The sequence below is a fragment of the Mustela erminea genome, chromosome 8 (genome assembly GCF_009829155.1).
Source record: "Mustela erminea isolate mMusErm1 chromosome 8, mMusErm1.Pri, whole genome shotgun sequence".
In the NCBI taxonomy this organism is placed as follows: domain Eukaryota; kingdom Metazoa; phylum Chordata; class Mammalia; order Carnivora; family Mustelidae; genus Mustela; species Mustela erminea.
In genome coordinates this window covers 40,438,059-40,459,851 of record NC_045621.1, presented here as the reverse complement: position 1 = coordinate 40,459,851, position 21,793 = coordinate 40,438,059, and the positions used below count along the sequence as shown (strand labels likewise).

The following is a 21,793-nucleotide window of genomic DNA, read 5'->3' as shown; positions in this document are numbered from 1 at the left end:
CAGCTCAGGTCATGAGCTCAGGGTCCTGGGATTGCTTCCCCCCCCGTCTTTCTCTGCCTGTCTCTCTGCCTGTCTCTCTGCCTACTTGTGATATCTCTCTCTGTCAAATAAATAAATAAAATACGTTTTAAAATTATATCATTTAATAAATAAATAAATAAAGATTGAAATCAGGAATATGAACACTTTTGTGCACAAAGCAAAAAATGTAACTTCTTTAAATAGAGGAAACTATCTTAACTGATAATGCATCACAGAATCACACTGCTCTTTATTCAAATTTCAGAATACTTTATAATATGCTAATTAATCTACCGGTATATGAGCCCCATCTTCTTTTTCCACTCTAACTAGGAGGTCCTACAGAGTCACTATTGCACTTTACAGTTAGGAAACACAAATGAAGTAATGTGTTTGTTGGGCACAGTTGGAACTTTGGAAAATATCAGACAAGCGTGAAATGCTAAACTACTAAACGACCATGTCAAATCTCCACTCATCAAGTTTTCATAATGCTAAAGACTTGGGGAAAAGTTTTTTTTTTTTTTTTTTAATTTATTTATTTGACAGACAGAGATCACAAGTAGGCAGAGAGGCAGGCAGAGAGAATAAGAGGAAGAAGCAGGCTCCCTGCTAAGCAGAGAGCCCAATGCGAGGTTGGATCCCAGGACCCTGGGGTCATGAACCCAGCTGGAGGCAGAAGCTTTAAACCTCTGAGCCACCCAGGCACCCCTTGGGGAGAAGTTTTATAATAAACCCCATAAACTAAAGATTTCTTTGGGGTTTGGGAAAGCATCTCTTGACACCTATGTCATAAGGACTTGTTCCTCAAAGTCTGGTCCATGGGCCAGCAGCAGCAGCAGCATCTCCTGAGAGCTGATTAAAATGCAGACTCTTGGGCCCCATCCTGGACCTACTCAACCAGAATCTGCATTTTTAACACGATCCCCAGGGGATACGCCTGAACATTAAAGTCTGAGAAGCACTGTCATAAAATCCTTCCCTTCCTTTTTCCATTAAGACAGCTCTTAGCTTGTACTGGACTGGTATTTCAAAAACTTGTCCTCAGTTCCATTCTCTGATCCTCTGCTCTACTCCAAACTGCAGAGGGGTTGACCCCTAACAGGCCGGGTTTCCCAAGCAAGAGGGGGATGGGGTAAGACTCCAGCAGGAGCTGTGCCCTCTGAAGGCACCAGGGCCCACCAGACAACCCTGGGCAGTTCAGTCTCTTGGCAGGTGGGAGTTGCTCCTGGGGTCGGAAATGCCCCCTCCTCCCTCTGTCCTCCAAACTCAGGGGTGACAGTGGTTTCCTACTTGTTGCCTCATCTCAGGATTGCTTCACTGGCCACTAGCTACATTCTCGGTTCTCAATCACTTGTACAACCACTCCCCTACATTAAATTCCCTCTGTTGTAAAGATTTTTTTTATTTGAGAGGGAGAAAGAGAAGGAGAGAGAGCATGTGGGAGCACAAGCAGCAGTAGGGGGGAAGGGGACAGGAGGGACGGGGAGCAGAAGGGAGAAGGAGAAGCAGACTCCCCACTGAGCAGGGAGCCCCAACTCAGAGACACAGACTCACTTGATCCCAGGACCCTGAGATCATGACCTGAGTCTAAGTCAGACATTTAATCAACTGAGCCACCCAGGTGCCCCACATTCCCTGTTTTAAATACTTCAAGTGGTTTCAGCTTTCCTGTTTAGTCCCCAAATGATCCCCCGTACCACTGTGGATATTTCTCTTATGCACCACATATACCAGAGCAATTTTCTGAATGGCTTATCTGCTTTAAAAAATTGGGGGGTGCTATTGCACACAGAAAACCTCACATTTCCCACATTCAGACAATCTCTAACAACATGAAAAAAAAATTAGCCTTAAGCTATTTGTACAGCAGATGTGACTGTATTCAGCAACTCAAATCCTCAGGGTGTATTTTTAACACGCTACCCATCACTCCTCCTCAACCAGAACAGCTGGTAGGTACAGCAGCTATTGTTTTTTTTTTTTTTTTCGGGGTCGGGGGGACACCTCCTAAAGAACAGAATTCTGGACAACACTGGAATCTCTGAGAGATCTAATCTTAATCACTTGTAAATCCCATGATCTACCCCACACTGGGCACATACAAGAATCCAGGACCAAACAACAGGGGAGAGCAACTCTTAGTATCATTTATGGCTATGTGGAGATCTTCCTACAAGCACATCTGACTGGTCACTCCCATGCTCTGAATAACCATCAGCAGCTCCCTCTTGCCCAAGGCCAAAAACCCAATTCCACAGCTGCCCTTTAAAAATCCAGCCCAATCTACCTTTCCAGCCTCTTCCTTCCTCTCAACCTGACCCACTCACCTTCAGATCATTCCCAGGTGTGCCTAAACCTTTAGATACAGTATGTGTCAATATGCATCAACTATGTGGAAAGTGCTTCCTTCCCCAATTAGCTTGGCAAACTTTTTCCCTCAAGAACTGTTTTAAAGGCGACTCACCCCCCCCACATGACACAGTAGGTGTCCTCTGAGCTTCCACAGGACTTACTAGGTCATAGTGTCACATGCATAGATGTCCATCTCCTATAGACTAAGATCCAGACTCCTACTGTCTATCTTAGGATCCTGACCATGGTTCAAATCCAGATCCACCTTTCCTACCTGTGACACCCTGGGCAAGTCACTTCACATCTCCACCTCGATTTCCAAACCCCTGAGATGGGGATGATAGGTAACACCCAGCTCAATGGGTTCTCACTAGTACTAAATGAGTTATAGCACTCATTTAGTAGAATGCTGTAAAGTTAACCCAAGAAAAGGGCCTGGCACATTGCCTGGTAAGCGCTGAAGAACTACTCTCATTATAATTATTACTATTACCGTTATGACTGGAAAAAAGGAGGTGTCCAATACCTATTTGCAGAATAACTGGAACACTTCCCAATAAACGCGTCTGTAACACGTTCAGACCCAAGATTACCCCCATCGCAAGTATCAGAGGCTGACAGAGTTAAAGCAAGAAATGGCTCCCACAGTGAAAGTGTCAGCTAAACCCAACTGGCCCCGGAGGAGAAGCGCACTGCAGCAGAATGAGAGAGTCTGTGCCAGCTGGATCGGCCGGGGCTGCCCACAGAGCCAGCATGCCCTCAGCCACCTGTCCAGCCACCTGCCCCAGGCAGCCGTGTTCTAACAGCAAGGGCTCACCTGTAGCCAAAACCATAACCAGTTTGCAACGGGAACCGCAAAGGGAAAACAAAGGGCGCAACTTTCCTCCCGCAGAAAGGAAATGCGTCTTTCTGCAGCGAATATTTAGCGTCTGGAAGTTCTCCGCCGAGTTAGGTGCCCAGCGGGTGCGCAGCCAGGGAAAGCCCCCTCTCCCCGCTTTCCCCAGAGGGACGGAGAGCCGGTCAGAGAACGCGCATCCCTTGTCTTAAGGGCACGAAAACACATGCGAGTCAAGGAAGAGCCCCCACACGCCGAGTCCGGCTGGATTTCCCAGGGGACCACAGGTGAGTCTGCGGGGCACCCAGCGGGAAATGACCGGGTCAGTCCTCAGAAAAGAGCAGAAACCGGGGTTAGGGGAGCGTGCGCTCGCGGGGCGCGGCCAGCAGCCCCCATTTTTGGTGCGCTCGCCCCCCGCCTCTAGGCCTCCGCTTCCTCCCGGTCCTTGCAGCGCGGGGCTTCCTCGCGGCCCACCCGCGGCGGGCGCCCCTGATCCCGGCGCCCCGCCCCACCCGCTCGGCCCCGCGCGGAGCCCACCTGCTCCCCCGGCCCGGGGTCCCCGCCGCCGCCCCGCCCGGACGACGCGCTCAGCCCCGGCGCGGGGCGGGGCGCCTGGCCCGTTACCCCAGGAGGCGCGCTCCGCCCGGACGGCGGCGCCCGGCGGGACTGCGGGGCGGGCAGGGCCGGGCCTGGGCGGCTCTCGGGCCGGGCCGCGGGCCTCACCGGGCTGCCGCGGTGTGAGGGGCGCGCGCCCGGGCCGCCGCCGCGGGCTCACCTTCTGGCGGATCTGGCCCGACGTGGACACCTTGCGGATGAGCTTCTGCGGGGAGCCGGGCTCTGCCTCGGGCTCGCTGTCGGACGACTCCTCAGGCGGCGGCGGCGGAGGTGGTTGCGGCGGACCCGGCGGAGGGGCGCCCGCCGCCGCCGCCATGCTGCCGGGCCAGCGCGCGCACAGCGGGCGGGGGCGGGGGCCGGGGGCGGGGTCTGGAGGGCGGGGCCTGTTCGGGCGGGGGCGGGTCTAGGGCCTGGGCGGGCCCCCACGCCGCCTCGCCGCGCCCCCTGCCGGCCGCGCGCACAGCCGCAGACCGAGCCGCGCTCGGGCCCGTCTGCAGCTACCGCCCCTCTACTCCATGTCTCCTGGCCCCCGGTCTTAACGTCTGTTGTTTTCCGTCTAGGACACAATTTGTGTGGTGTTTTGTCTCTGTGTTCACTTTTCTTTTAATCTTTAGTCTTCCCGTTCAAGAATATAAGTGATCTCCAGGAGACGCGGACCGTCCTGTCTGGCCCTGCATCGTGTCGCCAGCGTCTAAAGCAGTGTCTGGCATTTAGTACTTAGTTGCACCATAAACAATGGGGAGCGGATGGATGCATGCAGGAATGAGGAAAGAAAGAAGAAAGTCCTGGCGTCTGGGATGCCCGAACGGGATACCCAACTCCATCTGGGAATGCTTCCGGGAGAAATGATGCCTGAGAGAAGCAAGGGGCTAGTAGGAGTTAGCCCTGACAGGAGAGTGGTGTTCTAGGAGGAAGAACCAGGCTGGGCAAAGTCCCGGAGGCGAGAAAGAACAAGTGTCCAGGAAAAACGGAAGTCGCACATAGCCTGAAGGGAGCAAAATAGCAAGAAGGGATGAGCACGGGGCCGGCCTGTCAGATAGGGCTTTGTAAACCTGATAAAGGGGTTAGTCCTGAGTATTAACAGGAAGCCCTTGGCAGGGCTGGGTCACAAAGCTGGGGCCTGTGATCCAGGCTTTGAAGTAATCAGGGCAGGTAGCTGCCCTGGATCATTAGGAGGGGCCACAGAGATAGAGAAGTGGACTCAGGAAGGGAGTGATCTGTAGGTGGAGGCAGGAGGCATAGGTGAGTGGGGTGAGGCCCCCTGGGCTAGCCAGGAAGTGCCAAATGATGATAGCCGGGTAGGTGGAGCCTTCCTGGGAGGGCACAAAAGAGTACACTTGTTTTCGCTGCTACACAGGTAAGAGGGGCAAATCCTTTGGGGGCTACATGACTGTCCCCTTGCTGTCCCAGAGGGCTGCTGCTGGAGACTCGGTGGCCCCTGGCCTGCCCGCCAATCAACATGCCCTGACCCCCACTACTCAGAGTGACACTTTCCAAAGGCAAAACAAGTGAACCCATCTAGCATGGGGACATGACCAGGGAAATGTACTCACATCCAGGGTAGGGCCTATCAGGGCCTAATGCAGGAACACACTGGGACAGGCCCAGAGCCCCCATGCATTGCCCAGTGCTATAGCCACTAGCCACATGTGGCTACTTCAGTTTCAATTCCAGTTAATTCAAATTAAAAGTTCGGTTCCTCAGTCACACTAGCCGCATTTCAAATACACAATAGCCAGCCATGTGTGGCTTAGCAGCTACCACACGGGACAGCACCAGTATAGAACATTTCCATCATCATATGGAGGTATTTATGGCTCTCATAAGCTGACCATGGGGCAGACACACCAGACAAACTGACCAGTGATCCTTTTTTTTTTTTCTTTTAAAGATTTTATTTATTTGACAGAGAGAGATTTTATTTATTTGACAGAGAGAGAGAGAGAGGAGGGAGCAGGCTCCCTGCCTAGTAGAGAGCCCAATGCAGAACTCGATCCCAGGACCCTGAGATCATGACCTGAGCTGAAGGCCGAGGCTTAACCCACTGAGCCACCCAGGCAGCCCCTGACCAGTGATTCTAATCCTCACACAAGCCCCACAGAGCAAGTTCGCTAGGCCTTGAGGTTCAGATAGATACCTCTTCCAAGGAGTGGAAAAGAGATAGAGTTTGGACCTGGGCCTTGAGACTCCAAAGTTCTTAATGCTTCTAGGCTAGCCTTCCCAGGGAGCTCGACCTGAAGGAGCTAGTAGGAAGCAAGAGGAGAGAAGGGACTGTTACAGGCTGAACTGTGCTCCTATCCACCCCAACATTCACACGTTGAAGTCCTAACTATCCTTCAGATGTTATTCTTAACATCGGAACCTGACTGTGTTTGGAGATGGGGCCTTTAAAGAAGGCATCAAGTTAAAATGAGGCCATTAGAATGGGCCATAATCCAGGATGACTGGTATCCTACTGGCCACAGACAGGCTCAGTAGGATGACCATGTGAAGAGACACAGAGATGGCATCTACGAGCCAAGGAAAGAGGCTTGTCAACTCTGAAGAAGAAACGGACTCTGCCAATCTTGATTTCAGACTTCTGGCCTGTAGACCTGTGAGAAAAATTTCTGCTGAAACCCCCAGTCTGTGGTCCTTTGTGATGACAGCCAAAGCAACTAATATGGGCACTGAGGAGAGCCTGTCCTGCATCCCCATGGAGGTTAGTCATTTAGCATCAATGAATTATAAAGAGTGTGACACGTCAGTGGAGGGGAACTAAGAGTTCATTGTTTTCAAGGGTGTCTGGAGTCTCTCCAGAGGAGAAGTGACCCCAGCAGAGTTTGGAGATTTGAGCAGAAAGGTGAGGGGACAGAGGGAATTTTCCAAGAAAACACAAGGTGAAAGACTCCCAGGCAAGTTAGCTGCTGAGCTGAGGGCGAGGGGAGGAGGAGGAGGCCGGGAATGGTCGATGCTGCAGCTGGACCCAGGGCACCTCGGTGCAGTTCTCAGGAGCAAAAACTGCATCCTTTGGCATGGGGGCCGCTAAAGGGTGTTTAAAGCAGAGGAACTAGTGTATCTGGACAGAGAATGATCCAGAGGAAAAAAGACTAGAAACAGGGCATTAAAAAGCAAACCAGGCAATGCTTGATTAGGAGCACAACAAAGGCAGTGGTCCTGGTGGTGGAAAGAGGAGGTAACACGTGTGAGACTCAGCAGAGGTGGGAAGAAAAAGGGCCAGCTGCTCCTAGTCAGGAGATTAAGGAGCAGGATAAATCGGGATGTCTCCCAGAGACATGGCTTTCAAGGGGAATGCCGCCTCAGTGACCACAGGTAGACCTAGAGGAGATGAAGATAAACTCGGTTTGGAACAAACTGAGTGAGAGGTGGTTGACTGACCTGTCGCCTCCACCCGCCAGAAGCTCAGGGGGCGTCTGGGCTCTAGAACCCATCATTTGAGAGGCAAAAAGCCAGAGACAGGAACGTGAGTTGCGAGGCAGCCTCTGTGGCTGGATAAAAGTATATTGCAATCATGACAAAGTCCTATAAGTTGTCCCAGCCACGGGGAGCCTAACGAGACATGACTACTCAATGTCATGTGGGATCCTGGAACATAAAAAGACATTCGGTAAAAACTAAGGAAATGTGAATAAAGACTGAGCTTTAGCTTTGTCACGTGTCACTATGGATTCACAAGGTGTGGTGGGTGTGTCATCCTAGTATGCGACGTTTGTCACTAGGGGAGATGGATATGGAGGAGTTCATGGTCCTAACTGCGCAACTCTCCCTGAAATCTCAGACCCCCTCGAAAATAACAAGTGTATTTTTTAAAAGAGCATTAGACTCATTAAGAATCGTATTATGTTCCTGAACCAGAGAAACCTAACTCGGGCGTATTTCCTGTGATGAGCGGAGAAGGCTTTCTGTTCTCCTGTGACTGCCGAGTGCTGTTCCCTTGGAGATCTCCCCCAAAGTGCCTTGCCTGTAAGAGCACATTCCCTCCGGTGCCTCTTTATGGAATGACTCACGCCGTGAATCATCTCGAACAATGTGCGCCTCCCTGAGTTTACCCCACCTTAAGGGCATATCAAGGTGGCGTTAATAACACACTTCACATCCTAATCCTTCTCCACTTAGCAACGCAGAAGTGTGTGCATCTCCTGTCCATTTCCGTTAGAAGACATGATGCGTTTCAAAACATGGGAATAATCTTATTTTTTACCCTGGACCTGGGTTATGATCGACATTTGGAGCAGGACGTTTCTTCACTGCGTGTGACATATCATTTCCCTGGCCCCAGGCAGTGTGACAACCAAAAACCACCCCCATTACACTTCCAAACATGCCCACTGGGGTCCCTACCCTCCGCATACCCTCAAGGATTAGTGAGGTAAACCGTAAAGAAGGCAGTAGTCTTTTTTTTTTTTTTAAAGATTTTATTTATTTATTTGACAGAGAGAAATCACAAGTAGATGGAGAGGCAGGCAGAGAGAGAGAGAGGGAAGCGGGCTCCCTGCCGAGCAGAGAGCCCAATGCGGGACTCGATCCCAGGACCCTGAGATCACGACCTGAGCCGAAGGCAGCGGCTTAACCCACTGAGCCACCCAGGCGCCCCAAGAAGGCAGTAGTCTTAAATGGGGAGGGGAGCAGTGAGAAGTGTTACAGGGAGGAGAAAACAGACTCTCTAAAAGGAAGTTAACCAGTGACACACGTGATAAATTTGTAGCTCACTAAACACACACACGCACAAACACACACACACACACTCACAAGTACAAGTAAAACTATGGAAATCAGAAGCAGATGGGCAGACCGTACCAGGTCCATATCCTTTGGGATAGCATGCATTAGTTGTGCAAGATGTTACCCTTGAGGAAAACACGGGATCTCTTTGTGTTGTTCCTTACAATTCCATGTGAATCTACAATTATCTCCATAACGTTTCAATTTAAAAAAAAAAAAAACTTAAGGGCCGCCATCGCTGAGTCAGAAGTGCTAACCTCCCCCCTCCAAGACCCCAAAGTCTCAGAACCAGAAGGGGAGCAAAGGGCTGATGACAGACTCAGGGAAACCGGAGTTCAGGTCCTAACTCTGACTCTCACCAGCTGTGTGACCTCCAGGAAGTTATGTAAGGTCTCTGAACTGTACTTTCCTCATCAAACAAATGGCTGTGACAGGCCCCACTTACGAGCGTGGCTCTCATGATGAGATGTAAGAGTAAAGTGCCTTCAGCACAAGGCAGGTGCTTGATATTAAGTAGGAGGGATTCCTCCTCTCCAACCCTCCGGTTGCTGGTTGCTGAACTTTGTCTTACGTTCCCGGCCACCACTCCCTCCGCACAGCACTCTCAATACCTTTGTGCCCCGTTTATCCCAGTGCACCCACCCAGGAACCCCCGGGGCCACACATCCAACCTGCGCACGAACACCCAGCCTCCTGACAACATGCCAGCAGAGACTCATACAAGAGCAGGCCCAGCCCAAGCAAGGTTCCACATCCCATTCGGAGCAGCTGGCTGCTGGCTTCCTGCTCCCACCCCCACATCCTCTCCAGGCTGACCAGCTGCAAGCTATATTCTAGCCAGCACCTGGAAGTCTGTGCGTGGGCCATTTTGGTCCCAAAATAACCTGGAGGGCAAGGGCCATTAGGACCTCTGGTGTGCCAGATTGGCCTTCCAGCTCTTTATCTCCAGCTCTAATCCACACAGTTCCAAAGGTCAAGCCCATTAACATCCACCCTGACTTAGGATGTCCTGGGGTCAAGCAATGCAGGAACCAACAGGCTGGTCCTCTCACCAGGCACTGCCGGGTGGACTCCCTCAGTGCCCGGCTTGCCCAGGATCTCGGGCGGGAGCCAACCACAGCTGGCCTGTGGGCTTGGGCGGAAACAGAGGAAGGGCTTCATCCCCAGAGCAGCCTGCCGCCCTGATTGTTCCTGAGGCTCCTGAGAGGGGGCATGGGCTGGAGTGGCACTGCTCCCTTGGAACTGGAGAAAACACCAAGGAGAAATTGTGTCTGACCCTGCAAGCCACAGGCCAAAGGCCCAGTCTTCTGCCTATATTATTACCATTATTATTATTATTATTATTATTTCTCCAGAAATGAATCCTCATCCCTGTCAGTATCAGAATGCCTCAAACTCCACACCTTGTTTCGTGTCGAGGGGATCATGTCCAACGTTGCCAAGTGGAGCCTCTAGCCTAAATCCCAGTCCCCAAGACAAAAGCGAGTCTGGAATCCTGCCGAACCACCCCAGGTATGGGAGCCTTCATGTGCGTGGACATGGACTTGCATGCGGCTGTCCTGCTCTCTCTGCCCCTGCTCCTGGTCCCGGAGACCTGACCCCAAGTGTCCACCCTACCCATGTCCCCTCTCATTTACCCTCCTACCTTCTGTGAGGGGGTTGACCTGTGCAGAACTCTGCAAAGCCCTTTGTTCCTCCTCCCCTGAAGCATAGTCCAGAGGCTACTAGAGGAAGCGTATCGGAGCTTCCCCTGACCCCTCTGTGGCCTTTGGTCCAGCTGCCAAGACTGGCGAGTACCCAGGCCAGGAAGGGGATTCTGAAGGACAGGGCCCTGGTGCCATCTCCCCTTCAGCTGTACCTTCCTGCCTGACACAGAGCTGCCTTGCCCCCTCACACATACACACCCAGGCTCTGTGAAGACCCTCAAACCAAGAAGCCTCCTCTTCTAGGACAAACCATTCCTGGGGCCAGGTGCTGCCCTCACTGGCCACAGGGCATTGATCTATCTGACCAAAGGTGGGCCAGCCAGAGTCTCCTGCTCAGGACCTGCACACTGGAACCAGAGACCCCAAGACTGAGGGCATCCAGGGAGAGGCCACATTCCAGGAAGATGGCTGCCCAGAGGGCGGGACCCTGAGCTCCTGGGCAGCCCTGGGAGCTTCTGATCCCTGCCCACCTCAGCCATGGCTACTCAAATTTTTCCTTTAATTCTGTTCTCTGAGCCCCTCCAAAGTCCTCCCAGGGCACTCCCTGTTTCCCCTTAAACTAGTCAAATTTGATTTCATGGCTTGCTTTCAGAAGCAACTTAACTAGCATCCCAGAGCTCAAACAGGGACTTGGGCCAAAAGTTAAATTAGTAATGAAGAGTGTTTTGGTCACATTTGTCCTTTGCCCTGTTCATCTCAGGAGGCTCCTGGGGGGCTGTGGAGCTAAGATTGGCTATGTCATTAGAAACACTGCCTCCCCCTGCCACCATATGTTTGCAGGGAAGCAATTTACCCCAGGACCCCTGGAGAAATCCCTGGGTGCTCTAGGCTCCACCGGTGAGCACACCAAACCTGGGGCATGTTCCCGCCTCCACAAGCCTGTGCTGAGCTGGTCTGGCTCCCTTTCTAGATGCTGCCCTCCCCTACTTGAGGCACAGGACCCTGACAGCTGCAGCTTCCTTGTCAGTGACATCACTCAGCCCCCTCAACAAGCCAGCCTGAATCAGATCGCAGCAGAACAAACTTTATTTCTGTGGAGAAGACTCACACTTTGGTATTTAGCATAACTAAAGGGCTAACTGTGGAGCGTGGCTCATCCGGGCTGTGAACCACCCCAATTCCCAGCATCTTCTTCACTCATCTCCGGCCTCCTGGTCTTTCTTCCCTTCCTCGGGGTCTCCTGAGTCTTTCAGATTTTGGCGAGCAAACTCCTCGAAAACCAAATTTTCATCCTGGAAACTGAAACAGAGCAGAGAACGTTTCGATCGTGGCATGCTCTCGGCAGCTTGCGGTGAAATCGCAAGCAAGGCAAGATGGGTGGTCTTCCTTTTGCGACAGAGGAACCGACCAACATTTTCCTGCAGGATGGAGCCTGGGACCAAGCCGTTCTGCTCACAGCTTTTCATGTCAAATCTCTTTAACAAACACAAAGAAGAGAAAATGAAGGAACCCACAGAGCAGACACACATGCCCAGTATAACCAAGTGTGTCTATGTGTGTACACGTATTTGTGCACATGCAGGTGTATGTGTGTATGCAACCGCGAGTGTGTGCACAAGCCATAGTACTAGGTAGCAGAAGGAAGACTCTGAGGTGTTCAGAGCATGCGGTATATACAGAAAGACCCCAAAGGGGGTCTGTGCCCGAGGAGGAAGTCAGAGAACCCGGGGAAGCTCAGGGCAATGACTCACCTTCCCTTTGCTGTAATTGTAAGCATGGTAAAGAAGAGAGAGAGAGAATTATCGGCATAAATCTTTTTTTTTTTCTTTTGAGAGAGTGAGAACAAGCATGTGAGTCAGGGGAGGGGCGGAGGGAGAGAATCTCAAGCAGACTCCACGCTAGGCAGGGAGCCTGACAAGGAGCTCTGCCTGGTGACCGTGAGATCATGACCTGAGCAGAAATCAAGAGTCAGACACCCAATAGACTGAACCACCCTGTGCCCTCTCAGCATAAATTCAGTGTGATAGCTGCACCTGGAAAATTTCTTATTTTGGTGACTTTATAGCTGAAGGGAAAAGAAGCCTAGATATGTGCATTTCACAACTGCGTGTGCTCCCTGCCTCTTTGCCTTTTCCAGCTGCCAGAGCCTTTCTCGCTGCACATCTGAACCCTGGGCTCCTCTGCAGAGCACCTTGCCCTCACCCGCCCCCAACCAGAACAAGGCATACCCTCACCTCTGGGATGCCTTCTCTTTTCAAAGTGTTTCTCCCTTTGGATTTTATTTAGGTGGAGTTGCGACCCACCCTCCAAGACCAGCTCACAGCTTCAGGTCCCGCTTCCAAGGGGCGAGTCCTGGGACTGGACGTCTAACCATGGCTGGGGGTGGGGGTGCACTCAAGCTGGGGAACCACTCCCAGGCTCCTCAGGGTTTGGTTTCTCTGTTAACACATTGATCATTGGGTTGTTGTTGTTGGCTTATATTTTCAGGTATGTTTTACAGCCCCTGATTAACTGCTATTCATCTGAGTGGTTCTTTGCTGCTGTTCCTTTGTTCCTTTAGCTTTCTGCCCACCTAGTAGAGTCCCATAACCTTCAGTGGGGTGCCAGCAAGAGCTGAGTGAAAAGCTCCAGAGGGTGTTTTAGGAGTACCAGAGTGAAGGAGAGGCTCGTCTCTCAGGCACTGGGAGGGAGGTGGCTATGTGGGCTTCTAACCACAGGAGATCAACAGAGGGGCCCCGGGGCAGGACCCACCCTGGGCTCCCACATGCCGGCATAATTACACTACCTGGGACCATCAGCCAGAAAGAGAATCAAATCAGCACCTGCATTCCATTGTGGATGCTCTTGACAGCGGATAATAAAAATTTAGTAGCATTTCTTTAGTGCCTATTAGGTATAAATGACTTGGCCCCAGGCCCTGGCAGAGTTTCTTAGCTACAACTTAATGCCATTTCTGCTTAGCCTACCTGTCTGGCCTCAGAGCCCTAAACTAGGCAGGGAAGTTGTGAGCAAATCTCAGGAAGTCAGAATTTCAAGGCCATGGGGTGATCTGTCGTTTCTCCCTGAGATCTCCCAGAACACAAGATCATCATTTAGTCTTGGCATGGTGGTGTGTTCAATGAAAGGGCCATGATGATGGACCATGAAAATGTCATACCCAGAAAAGAAAGAGCCCCACTTTTGCGAAGTCTGTTCACAGCTCCAGAAAACAATCTGGCATAAACGATGGCAATTGCCTCAGGTCATAGTTTTAAAATATTCTTTTAAAATGTCCTTGAAAGGGACCAGAATGCATCTCAATCTCACATAGTTAAAAAATAGTATCTGAATGATACCACCAGATACAAACAAGAAAAAAATGTGGCCAGATTACTTTTCCCCCAAAGTACATTGACTATTTGAATCCAAAATATTTGGAAAAATACTTTGAGACAAACCCAAAATGAATAGGGGGACTCATTCTATTATTTAAAGGTCATATCATAGGGCACCTGGGTGGCTCAGTTGGTTAAGCATCTGACTTTGGCTCAGGTCATGATCCCGGGATCCTCAGATGGAGCCATGCATCGGGCTCCCTGCTCAGTGGGGAGTCTGCTTCTCCCTCGCCCTCTGCCCTTCCTCCCTGCTTATGTTCTCTCTCTCAAACAAACAAACAAAAAATCTTAAAGGTCAGTTAATGATCAAGATACAAAAAGCTATATAAACTATAAGAAAAATAAATCTTGCTTGCTTATACCACTTTTTTTTTTTCTTAAATAATCGCTGTGCCCAACATGGGGCTCAAACTCAGATCAAGAGTCATATGCTCTTCCAACTGAACCAGCCAGGTGCCATGTTTATAGCACCTTTACTAGAAATATTCTTTGTTACTATAACTATAGAGGGTTCGCAATCCAAAGGAAGCAAAGCGTCAGGAACCTGGCCTGACCCTTTCCTCTAGTATTTTCTGTATTCTCATCACAATCGCTACTATCAAAAATACTCATCTTATGAATGCCTGTTAATGCTTCCAAATGAAATCCAAAAGCCTCAGCCTCTCAGATATATTTTGTACCTAATCTTTCTTTAAATCTCAATCCAGTCCTATTCCCACCAGAGCTTCTGCTTGTAAATCATCCCCGATAAAACCCAACAAGAGAGTCCATGTCCAAGAGCAGTGATGCTCTGTCATCCACGGGCTGAATGAAGGTGGCCTGTGGCTCGTGACTGAGGAGATGAATACTCCTCTATGGGCTGGCCTGGGGCATGGTGAGGATGACAAGTCATGACCTGGCGATGCCACTGGGGCCATGGTTAGGAACGACCAGCCATGAATAAATAAGAAATTTGCAAGCAGTAGATGACTTGAGAAAGCCAAGACAATGCGTGACTGACCTGGGTCCTCGGGCTGGGGATGCATGAGGCGGAAAGGCACCTCAGAGGCCACTTCACTGGAAAAAAGAGAACACAGATGGGTGAGAAGACATGCGGGATTATAAAACACACAGAACAGAGCAGCGGCTGCAGAGATTTCCAGCTGGAAGAGGATTCAGTGAGATTCAAAACAAAACAAACCAGAAATCAGGAAGTGGTCATGGAGGAATTTTAAATGTATTCCCTGGAATGTGGTCCAGAAACTTCACTGAGGCATGGCGGAGACTGCTGAGTTTCGTAGGCTCATTACCCTTCCTTCTGGTTATTAGGTCCAGTGATGAGCTCTGGTGGGTAGAGGAGAGGTAAAATCATGGCGAAGGGACAGTTTTGGGGAGAAAAAAAAAAGACCTTGCCAAAATGGACGTGACTTTTTATGTGTTCACTCTGTCAACAGTCACATAGTTGATTGCTAGAGAGCAGAAGAGAAATGAGCAGCACCCGCCACTCCAAATTCCAGAAGCTGAAGGGCTTCAGGGTGACTTGGAATTTATACAAAAAGAAGGAAGAAAGGACTCAGGAAGGAGAACAGAAAGCAAATCTGGACCAAGGAAGAACAGAAAGGAAGGAGTGAAAAAAAGCAAGGGTCACTCCTTCCTTCACCCACGTTATGGCTTTGGTTAAAGCGTAACTGTTTACAGGGCCACTCTGGTCAGACCCAAGTGCAGATGAGGTCTGGGTTCTGTGTCAGGAAGGGAGACAGTAAGAGCCAGGATGACACAGCCTGAAAGGTCAGTGGCTGCCTTGGACGTGGCTTTGGGCCTGACGCCTTGGGCACCATCTGAAAAAGGGCAGCTGTTAGAATTCACAAGAGCCGAATGGTAGAAACAACCCAAATGCCCACCAGCTGCTGAACAGAGGACCCACACATGATCTGTCCACACCGTGGAATATTACTCAGCCATAAAGAAAGAATGAAGAAGTGACTCAGGCTATAACATGGATGAGCCTCAAAGACTTGGTACTCAGTGAAAGAAGCCAGTTGCCCAAAGACAGATACCATCCAATTCCATTTGTGAAATCGCCAGAAGAGGGAAATCCATCATGATAGAAAGATTAGTGGTGGCCCTGGGTGAGGAAAAGGGGGGGGAATGGCAGAGACCACTTAATAGGTACGGGGGTTCCTTTTGCAGTGGTAAAAATATGAAGGAGCCAGAAAGCGGTGATGGTTGCACAATATTTTAAGTGTCCTTGATGCCACTACACTGTACATTTTAAATGGTTCAGATGGTAAGCTTCATACACACAGACACAAAGGCAGCTGCTTGGAGTGGACCAGTTTTCTGAGTGTGTGTGCATGTGTGTGTGTGTGTGTGTGTGTGTGTGTGTGTGTGTGTGTGTCCTCACCCAGGGGAGGCTCAGCTATGGTCTGGAGGAAACATTTCTAGCCTCACATCAATTAGGCAACATTCACAAGATGCCTCCAGAAGGCAGTGGGCCTCATTTCATAACACCTCTGAGCATAACTGTCAGCAAATCAGATTTCACTGTTACTATCTTGAACCCCAGATTGGTTTCCTATGACATACTGAGAACCAAGGATGAAAAGTGACAAGGCTTACCTGGAGGTGAGTTCTCCCAGAAAGCTAGGAAACAAATGCAAAACAGGGCTGGTGAGTGTCCCAGTGATACTACAACCTTATTTCCCATTATTCAAAGATGGACATGTCCCAGGCACACTCTGCACTCACAGCTTATGGGATCCTTGCAATCCCATAAAATTCAACTTGACTCTTCCTCTCTACTTGTGATGTCATCTCTTTCTCAAGTGGATTTGCTAAAAAGAAGAATCCCTTAGGTCTAAGCCCTGAGGTTCAAGAATAAACCATAAAAGTCTTTGTGGAATACCTGTTATTCACTTATCTTGACACTAAAAGAAACTCTAACATTTTAGATCTTCTTGGAGAAAATCAAAGGTAATTCTGCTCGCTTTGAAAACCACTACAACTACAAACACTGGGGTAACACAATTTGTAAAATCAACCCATGCTTTACTTTGTTGTTCCAGCCAAAACTGGGGGGATTCTTTATCGACTTAGAATCATAGAAGATGCAAAAATGGAGATCTACAGAGAATTTGTTTGGCTGCTGCCTTCTTTCCTGAAGTGTGATGTAGCACCAAATGGATTTCCCTTTTTTGCGTATCAGCTTCTACCCTATGAGCGGATGGGCATGCACTTCCGCCAAGTAGAACTAACGTATTTCATAGTTTGCTCCTTCTACTTTTTTCCACGTGATGTCAGACCAAACACAATCAACAACGAGACAAACAGAATCTCTCCAAAACTCTCCTTGGTCATCCATAGAATTTGTAGATCCTTCCACCTTGCTGGTTCCCAATCATTCAGGAAAGGAAGAGTTCAAAAGGGGAGAGGCCAAGACAGAGCCCACAGCGTTGGTTCTTGGACACTCACCCTGACACCGTGAGCTTCACTTTGATATGGTAAGACACCAGGATGCCCAGAACAGTCCGGTCTATGCCCTCCTTTATTCTGCTCAAACAGAAAGGAAAAGTGGAAAATTGCAGAGGAACAGCAGAAAGCAGAGACTGGATGAGAAAACCCCTCATTCCAGACAAGCCTGTTATAATGGGTGCATCTTCTTAAGGAACTGGTGAATTCAACCAAGCTGTCAGTCCTAGAACTTTCCATAGTCAGGGAAGGGGATTCCTTTCCTGCATTGGAGTTCAGGATTCCCCCAACTTCCCCCGGAAGTTCAGAGTGCAGAATGTGCTTCCTGGTTCTTCCTGCTCTGTCTCCATTGATGTTCACACACCTGCTTATCAGCCAGAAATGCATCCCCCGCCCCCACCACCTCATCATCCTGCGCTCCTCCCTCTGTCCTACCTGCCATCCCTGGCCAACCACTGAGTCCTCCAAAGGCTTTTTGTGCCTCCATTATCTCAATAACTTACCTCCCATAGGCCCGGCCTCTTCCCTGACCTCTCAGCCACTGTGCAGCCAGAAAGCCCCCAGGGGTCAAGCCTCAGCATGGCCTGGCAGGCAATCTGTGATCTGGCCTTTGCCTGCCTTTGCCACCTCACACCCTGCTATGGTCCAGTGTCTCCCGTGCACCAGCTTCACCACACACAAGCCTTCCCTGGAATGCCGTCCTCCTCTGTTCTCTAAGGCCTCAAGTTGAAGTTGACCCTCCTTTGTGAAAACTTCCTGGCCACCTGCCATCAGCACAGGTCTGCATCCTTTGTGCTCCGGCCTCCGCACCCAGAATCATGTCTAAATGAATGAATGTAGTGCATGAGGCCATCGCCTGTGTCCCTAAAGAAAGTGCCACCTAACTTTCCCCATAGAAACTCCATTCCAGGTTCTACTAACAGGTGCTGAGCTCCCACTGTCTGACAGGCACCGTGCTGGGTGTTCTAACACATTATTATCTCATACGGCATCTATTGCAGGAGCATTAAGTAGTTCAGGATGCCCAGTCACAGGAGTTAAGGTCTGAAAAACACCATGACACACTTGCTAGAACAATGTGAATGACAACAGACAAACATGGCCGAGAGAGCTGAAGGCTTCAGGCCGAAGGCAGGGCACGATTGTGCTGAGAGGTCTGAGAAGGTCTGAGAGTGCAGGGCAGGCTCTGGGCCCAATGACCCCATCCTGGGATCCCTCTCATGGGAGGCACCTTGGACATTGCTCCCAGGGCCACGATGCCCTCCAAAGACTCCATCGGCTCCTTAGTGCCTGGAGCTCCTTGGGGAAGGCAAATGCCTCTATCTGGAATCATGGGACGTGGTCAGTTGAGAGAGGTGGACATCAATGGGGACAAAAGGAGGATGCAAGCTTGAGACCCCACCCCATTGCTAGGCTTGACTGTCTGACTTGTACTGAATGGAGGCAAAGAGCTGGGGGGAGAGAATATGCTTCATCTCATGCCTGAGAATACGCTGTAAGCCTCCCCTCCACCAGCTTCCTTGAATGGAAGAGTCTCTCTGTACCCCCACTCGCTCTCTCTCTCTCTCACACACACACACACACACACACGGGTTCTGCTGTGGTTGTCACTTTCCAGGCCCCTGAAAGGCAGCCCTGAAGCTGGGGCCAAAGGAGGGACTCAGGGTTAGAAGTGGCCTTTGCTCTGTCATTAACCGACCAGGTGACCTTAGTCAAGCCTTTCGTTCTGGCTGAACTTCAATTTCCTCACTCATAAAATGACTATAAATTCACCTTCCTCACAAAAGTATGCAGGACTTACATGGTTGTGAAACAGTCCACAAACCACACAGCATTTTTACAAATGTGGCGTTCCATTGTTGGGGTCTTGATGGCCACCCCTGGAATAAACTGATCTAGTGTCAGCGTGCCTGCCGGTCACCCTCCCAGACCTTCACCAAAGTGTCTTAGAATCAAACATCCCAACTTGGCAAATTATTCTCAGAAAATCCATTGACTCCACTTCCTGCCAAATGTTTGCTGACCCCACTCTTGTCTTGGAGAATAGCTGTTCCTGAGCTACAGGGTCATGGAGGTCAAGCAAGAAAACCTCTTCCAGAAGGCATCCCCTTGCAGATGGCCTAGTGGGGCCACAGAGGGAGCCCCAGTGCATCACATGGGGGATGGTAGGGAGTGGGCCTCAAGCCCTCCCCCAAACACTCAGGGTCCCAGGAATGGAAGTCTCGAAGGCTGCCTAGAAGTGGCAGTGGATAGCTGACCTTGAAGCCTCCCTCCTGTTTGTGCTAGATCTGCTGGTTCTTTGAGTTGGGGTCAGCAGAGCAGTGTTCAGCTTCACTGAAATTTAATTGACACCTGCAGCTATCAGGACCTCCCATTCTTTACCTTTCCTGGTGGAAATGAATAAATGACATTTCCATCATGCATGAGGCCACCTCTATTACTCAGTTTTTTTTTTTAAATTATAATTTTCTAAATAGGCTCTATGCCCAATGCGGGGCTCAAACACATGACCCCAACATCAAGAGTCATGCAAACTACGGACTGGGCCAGCCAAGTGCCCCTGCATCACTCAGTTTCTGTGTTTAGGGTACTATACTAGCTAATGCTATTTTTTTTTTAAGATTTTATTTATTTATTTGACAGAGATTACAAGTAGGCAGAGAGACAGGCAGAGAGAGGAGGAAGCAAGCTCCCTGCTGAGCAGAGAGCCCTATGTGGGGCTTGATCCCAGGACCCTGGGATCATGACCTGAGCCAAAGGCAGAGGCTTAACCCGCTGAGCCACCCAGGTGCCCCACTAATGCTATTTTTAGAAGGTAATGGCTGACATTTTTGGAGAACTCACTGTGTACTCAGCCCCACATTTTACATGGATTATCTCCCGTAATCCTTGTAAACCACCCCATGAGAAAAGGCAGCACCCACACTGTACGGACAGGAAAACCAAGGTTCTTAGACAGCTCGAGTCATTTGTCCAAGGTAGCCCAGACTGTGCGCAGTGGAGCTGGGGTTTGGCATGAGGCCGCCTCCAGAGCTCACTCCCCTAACCACCATGTGACACCAGGGGAGGGAGCGTGGGCCCACCTGGGCCACGGAGTCTTCACTCTGCGCCTGGAGTGACAGCCATCAGATCAGGCTCCTTGCAAGCCTGTGAACCCAGGGGGTGTGATGAGAAGGGGGCAGACCAGCACCACCTGTGCACTGAGTCTTGGGGGCTCATCTCCTGAGCTATGAGGACTCACATGGTGCTGGAGGCAAGGTTCGTGTCCTCATGCTTGATCTTCCCATCCAGGGCGATGCCCCGTCTTTCCCGGTTGTTGGCCAGCAAGGGCACCAGCGTCAGTGTCGTGGTCAGAGTGCTGTTTGGTAGCACTTTTTCTCTGTAGGAAGAAAGGCAGAGTGGATATTTGGCTAATAGTTCTTAGGGCTATGAAGCCACCACCAGTCCCATGAGATCCTATCTGCCATCAAGCATGTTCCAGGATCCAAGTTCCCTCAGACTCACAAGGAAGATAGTTCAGGTATCGGTGCCCTTGCCTTATGAGAAATACTAGTGACATCTCAAAACGGTCTGGCAACAAGTCCCTCATCCTCCACTGAGTCACTGAGTTTCTAGAGTATTCTGTGGGGTTAAATGAGACTGACTAACACAAGGGTCGGGGATCACAGCAGTTTCCACCCGCCACCACACAGTGGGCTGCAGGCTCTCCGGCCAGTGCCAGCAAGAAGCCACAGCTGGAAATGGCCTGTCACTAAGAGCTGTTGCTTGTCAGAAGGATCCACCTGTTTGAAGAGGGTGCAGTGGGGCCCTCCGTGAACCATGCAGACCGGACTGGTTTTGTTCAAAGCACACACGGTGCTCTGTCTCTCTCCTGGTTCTTCCCTGTCACTGGGTTACTGGTCAGGTGTTGTGTGTCTCAGCCCTAGACAGACACAGGGAACCTGTGCCAAACTGTGGGTCTGCAAGTCAGGAATGGAGCTGGGGACAGAGCAGCAAGGTTTTGCCAGGTCTGGAGCATCCCTGACTCCTGGAGGCCGCAGAGGTTGGCCCTGCTGGTCACCAGCAGGCTCACACCACACCTGCACCCAGAGTTGTCCACACGGCCACAGGGCCCGGCCAGCCAGCTAGCTGCCTGTGTCCCCACTCCTGGTGCAGCCTCCCTCCTCATACCCAGCCAGGAGAAGGCAGGGAGTGGCCCTAAAAACACTGCCCAGGAGTGAGCCCCAGGGTCCTGGGAGCCCCAGGGTTCAGGGACAATGCCTTGGGCTCTGCAACCTCCAGACTGGCTTCTGGTCTGAGACCCACAAGCACAATCTAGCTCAGCTTTCAGGCTCCCTGCCTCCCACTCTTGGTCGCCAGTGTCCTGGGAATCCTTTGGTCCAAAATGCACTGAATTGCTGAAAAGAAGTCCAGATAATGGCCTATGCCCCATGATGAAAGGAGAAAACGGTCCCTGGCTGAGTTCTCCCCTCAGATAGCCCCCCACCAGCAGCACCAAGGGAGCAGCCGAGGAGCTCCAGCTCTTTCCTGCCTCCCTCCCTTCTGGACCTATATTTAAACTCGGGTCCAGATCTGCTTTGAGTAATAGTTTATTCTAAAATTGTCTTTTAAAATTTACGTCATGTTCTCTGGCTGAATCAGGTTGTCTTTGCTCACAGGCCCCCTGCTTGTAGCTCTGGTGATGTTTTTTGCATACAGAAAAACATCAGACACATCAGTGACACAAAGAGGGAAAGACCTGCCCGAGTGACCCTCTCGGGGAAGCGTCACCCCCTATG

General features: G+C 50.6%; 2 protein-coding genes across 5 annotated transcripts in view; both read right to left on the bottom strand.

Annotated features, from left to right (window-relative positions):
* Nucleotides 1–4,172, bottom strand: part of DGKD (diacylglycerol kinase delta) — a 113,227-nt gene extending 109,055 nt beyond the window's left edge. For all 3 annotated transcript variants that reach the window (XM_032355211.1, XM_032355213.1, XM_032355212.1), the window contains exon 1: nt 3,987–4,172. In XM_032355211.1, coding sequence (XP_032211102.1) covers nt 3,987–4,142 — 156 coding nt within the window. In that variant the 5' untranslated portion in view covers nt 4,143–4,172. The remainder of the gene's footprint in view (nt 1–3,986) is intronic.
* A 7,090-nt stretch (nt 4,173–11,262) lies between these two features.
* Nucleotides 11,263–21,793, bottom strand: part of SAG (S-antigen visual arrestin) — a 35,818-nt gene continuing 25,287 nt past the window's right edge. Inside the window, exons 11-16 of one of the 2 annotated variants that reach the window (XM_032355217.1) lie at nt 20,257–20,394; nt 17,019–17,096; nt 16,167–16,190; nt 14,569–14,624; nt 11,946–11,955; nt 11,263–11,493 (exon numbers count right to left, since the gene is read on the bottom strand). In XM_032355217.1, coding sequence (XP_032211108.1) covers nt 11,388–11,493; nt 11,946–11,955; nt 14,569–14,624; nt 16,167–16,190; nt 17,019–17,096; nt 20,257–20,394 — 412 coding nt within the window. In that variant the 3' untranslated portion in view covers nt 11,263–11,387. The remainder of the gene's footprint in view (nt 11,494–11,945; nt 11,956–14,568; nt 14,625–16,166; nt 16,191–17,018; nt 17,097–20,256; nt 20,395–21,793) is intronic. The other variant, XM_032355218.1, reaches the window with a different exon arrangement.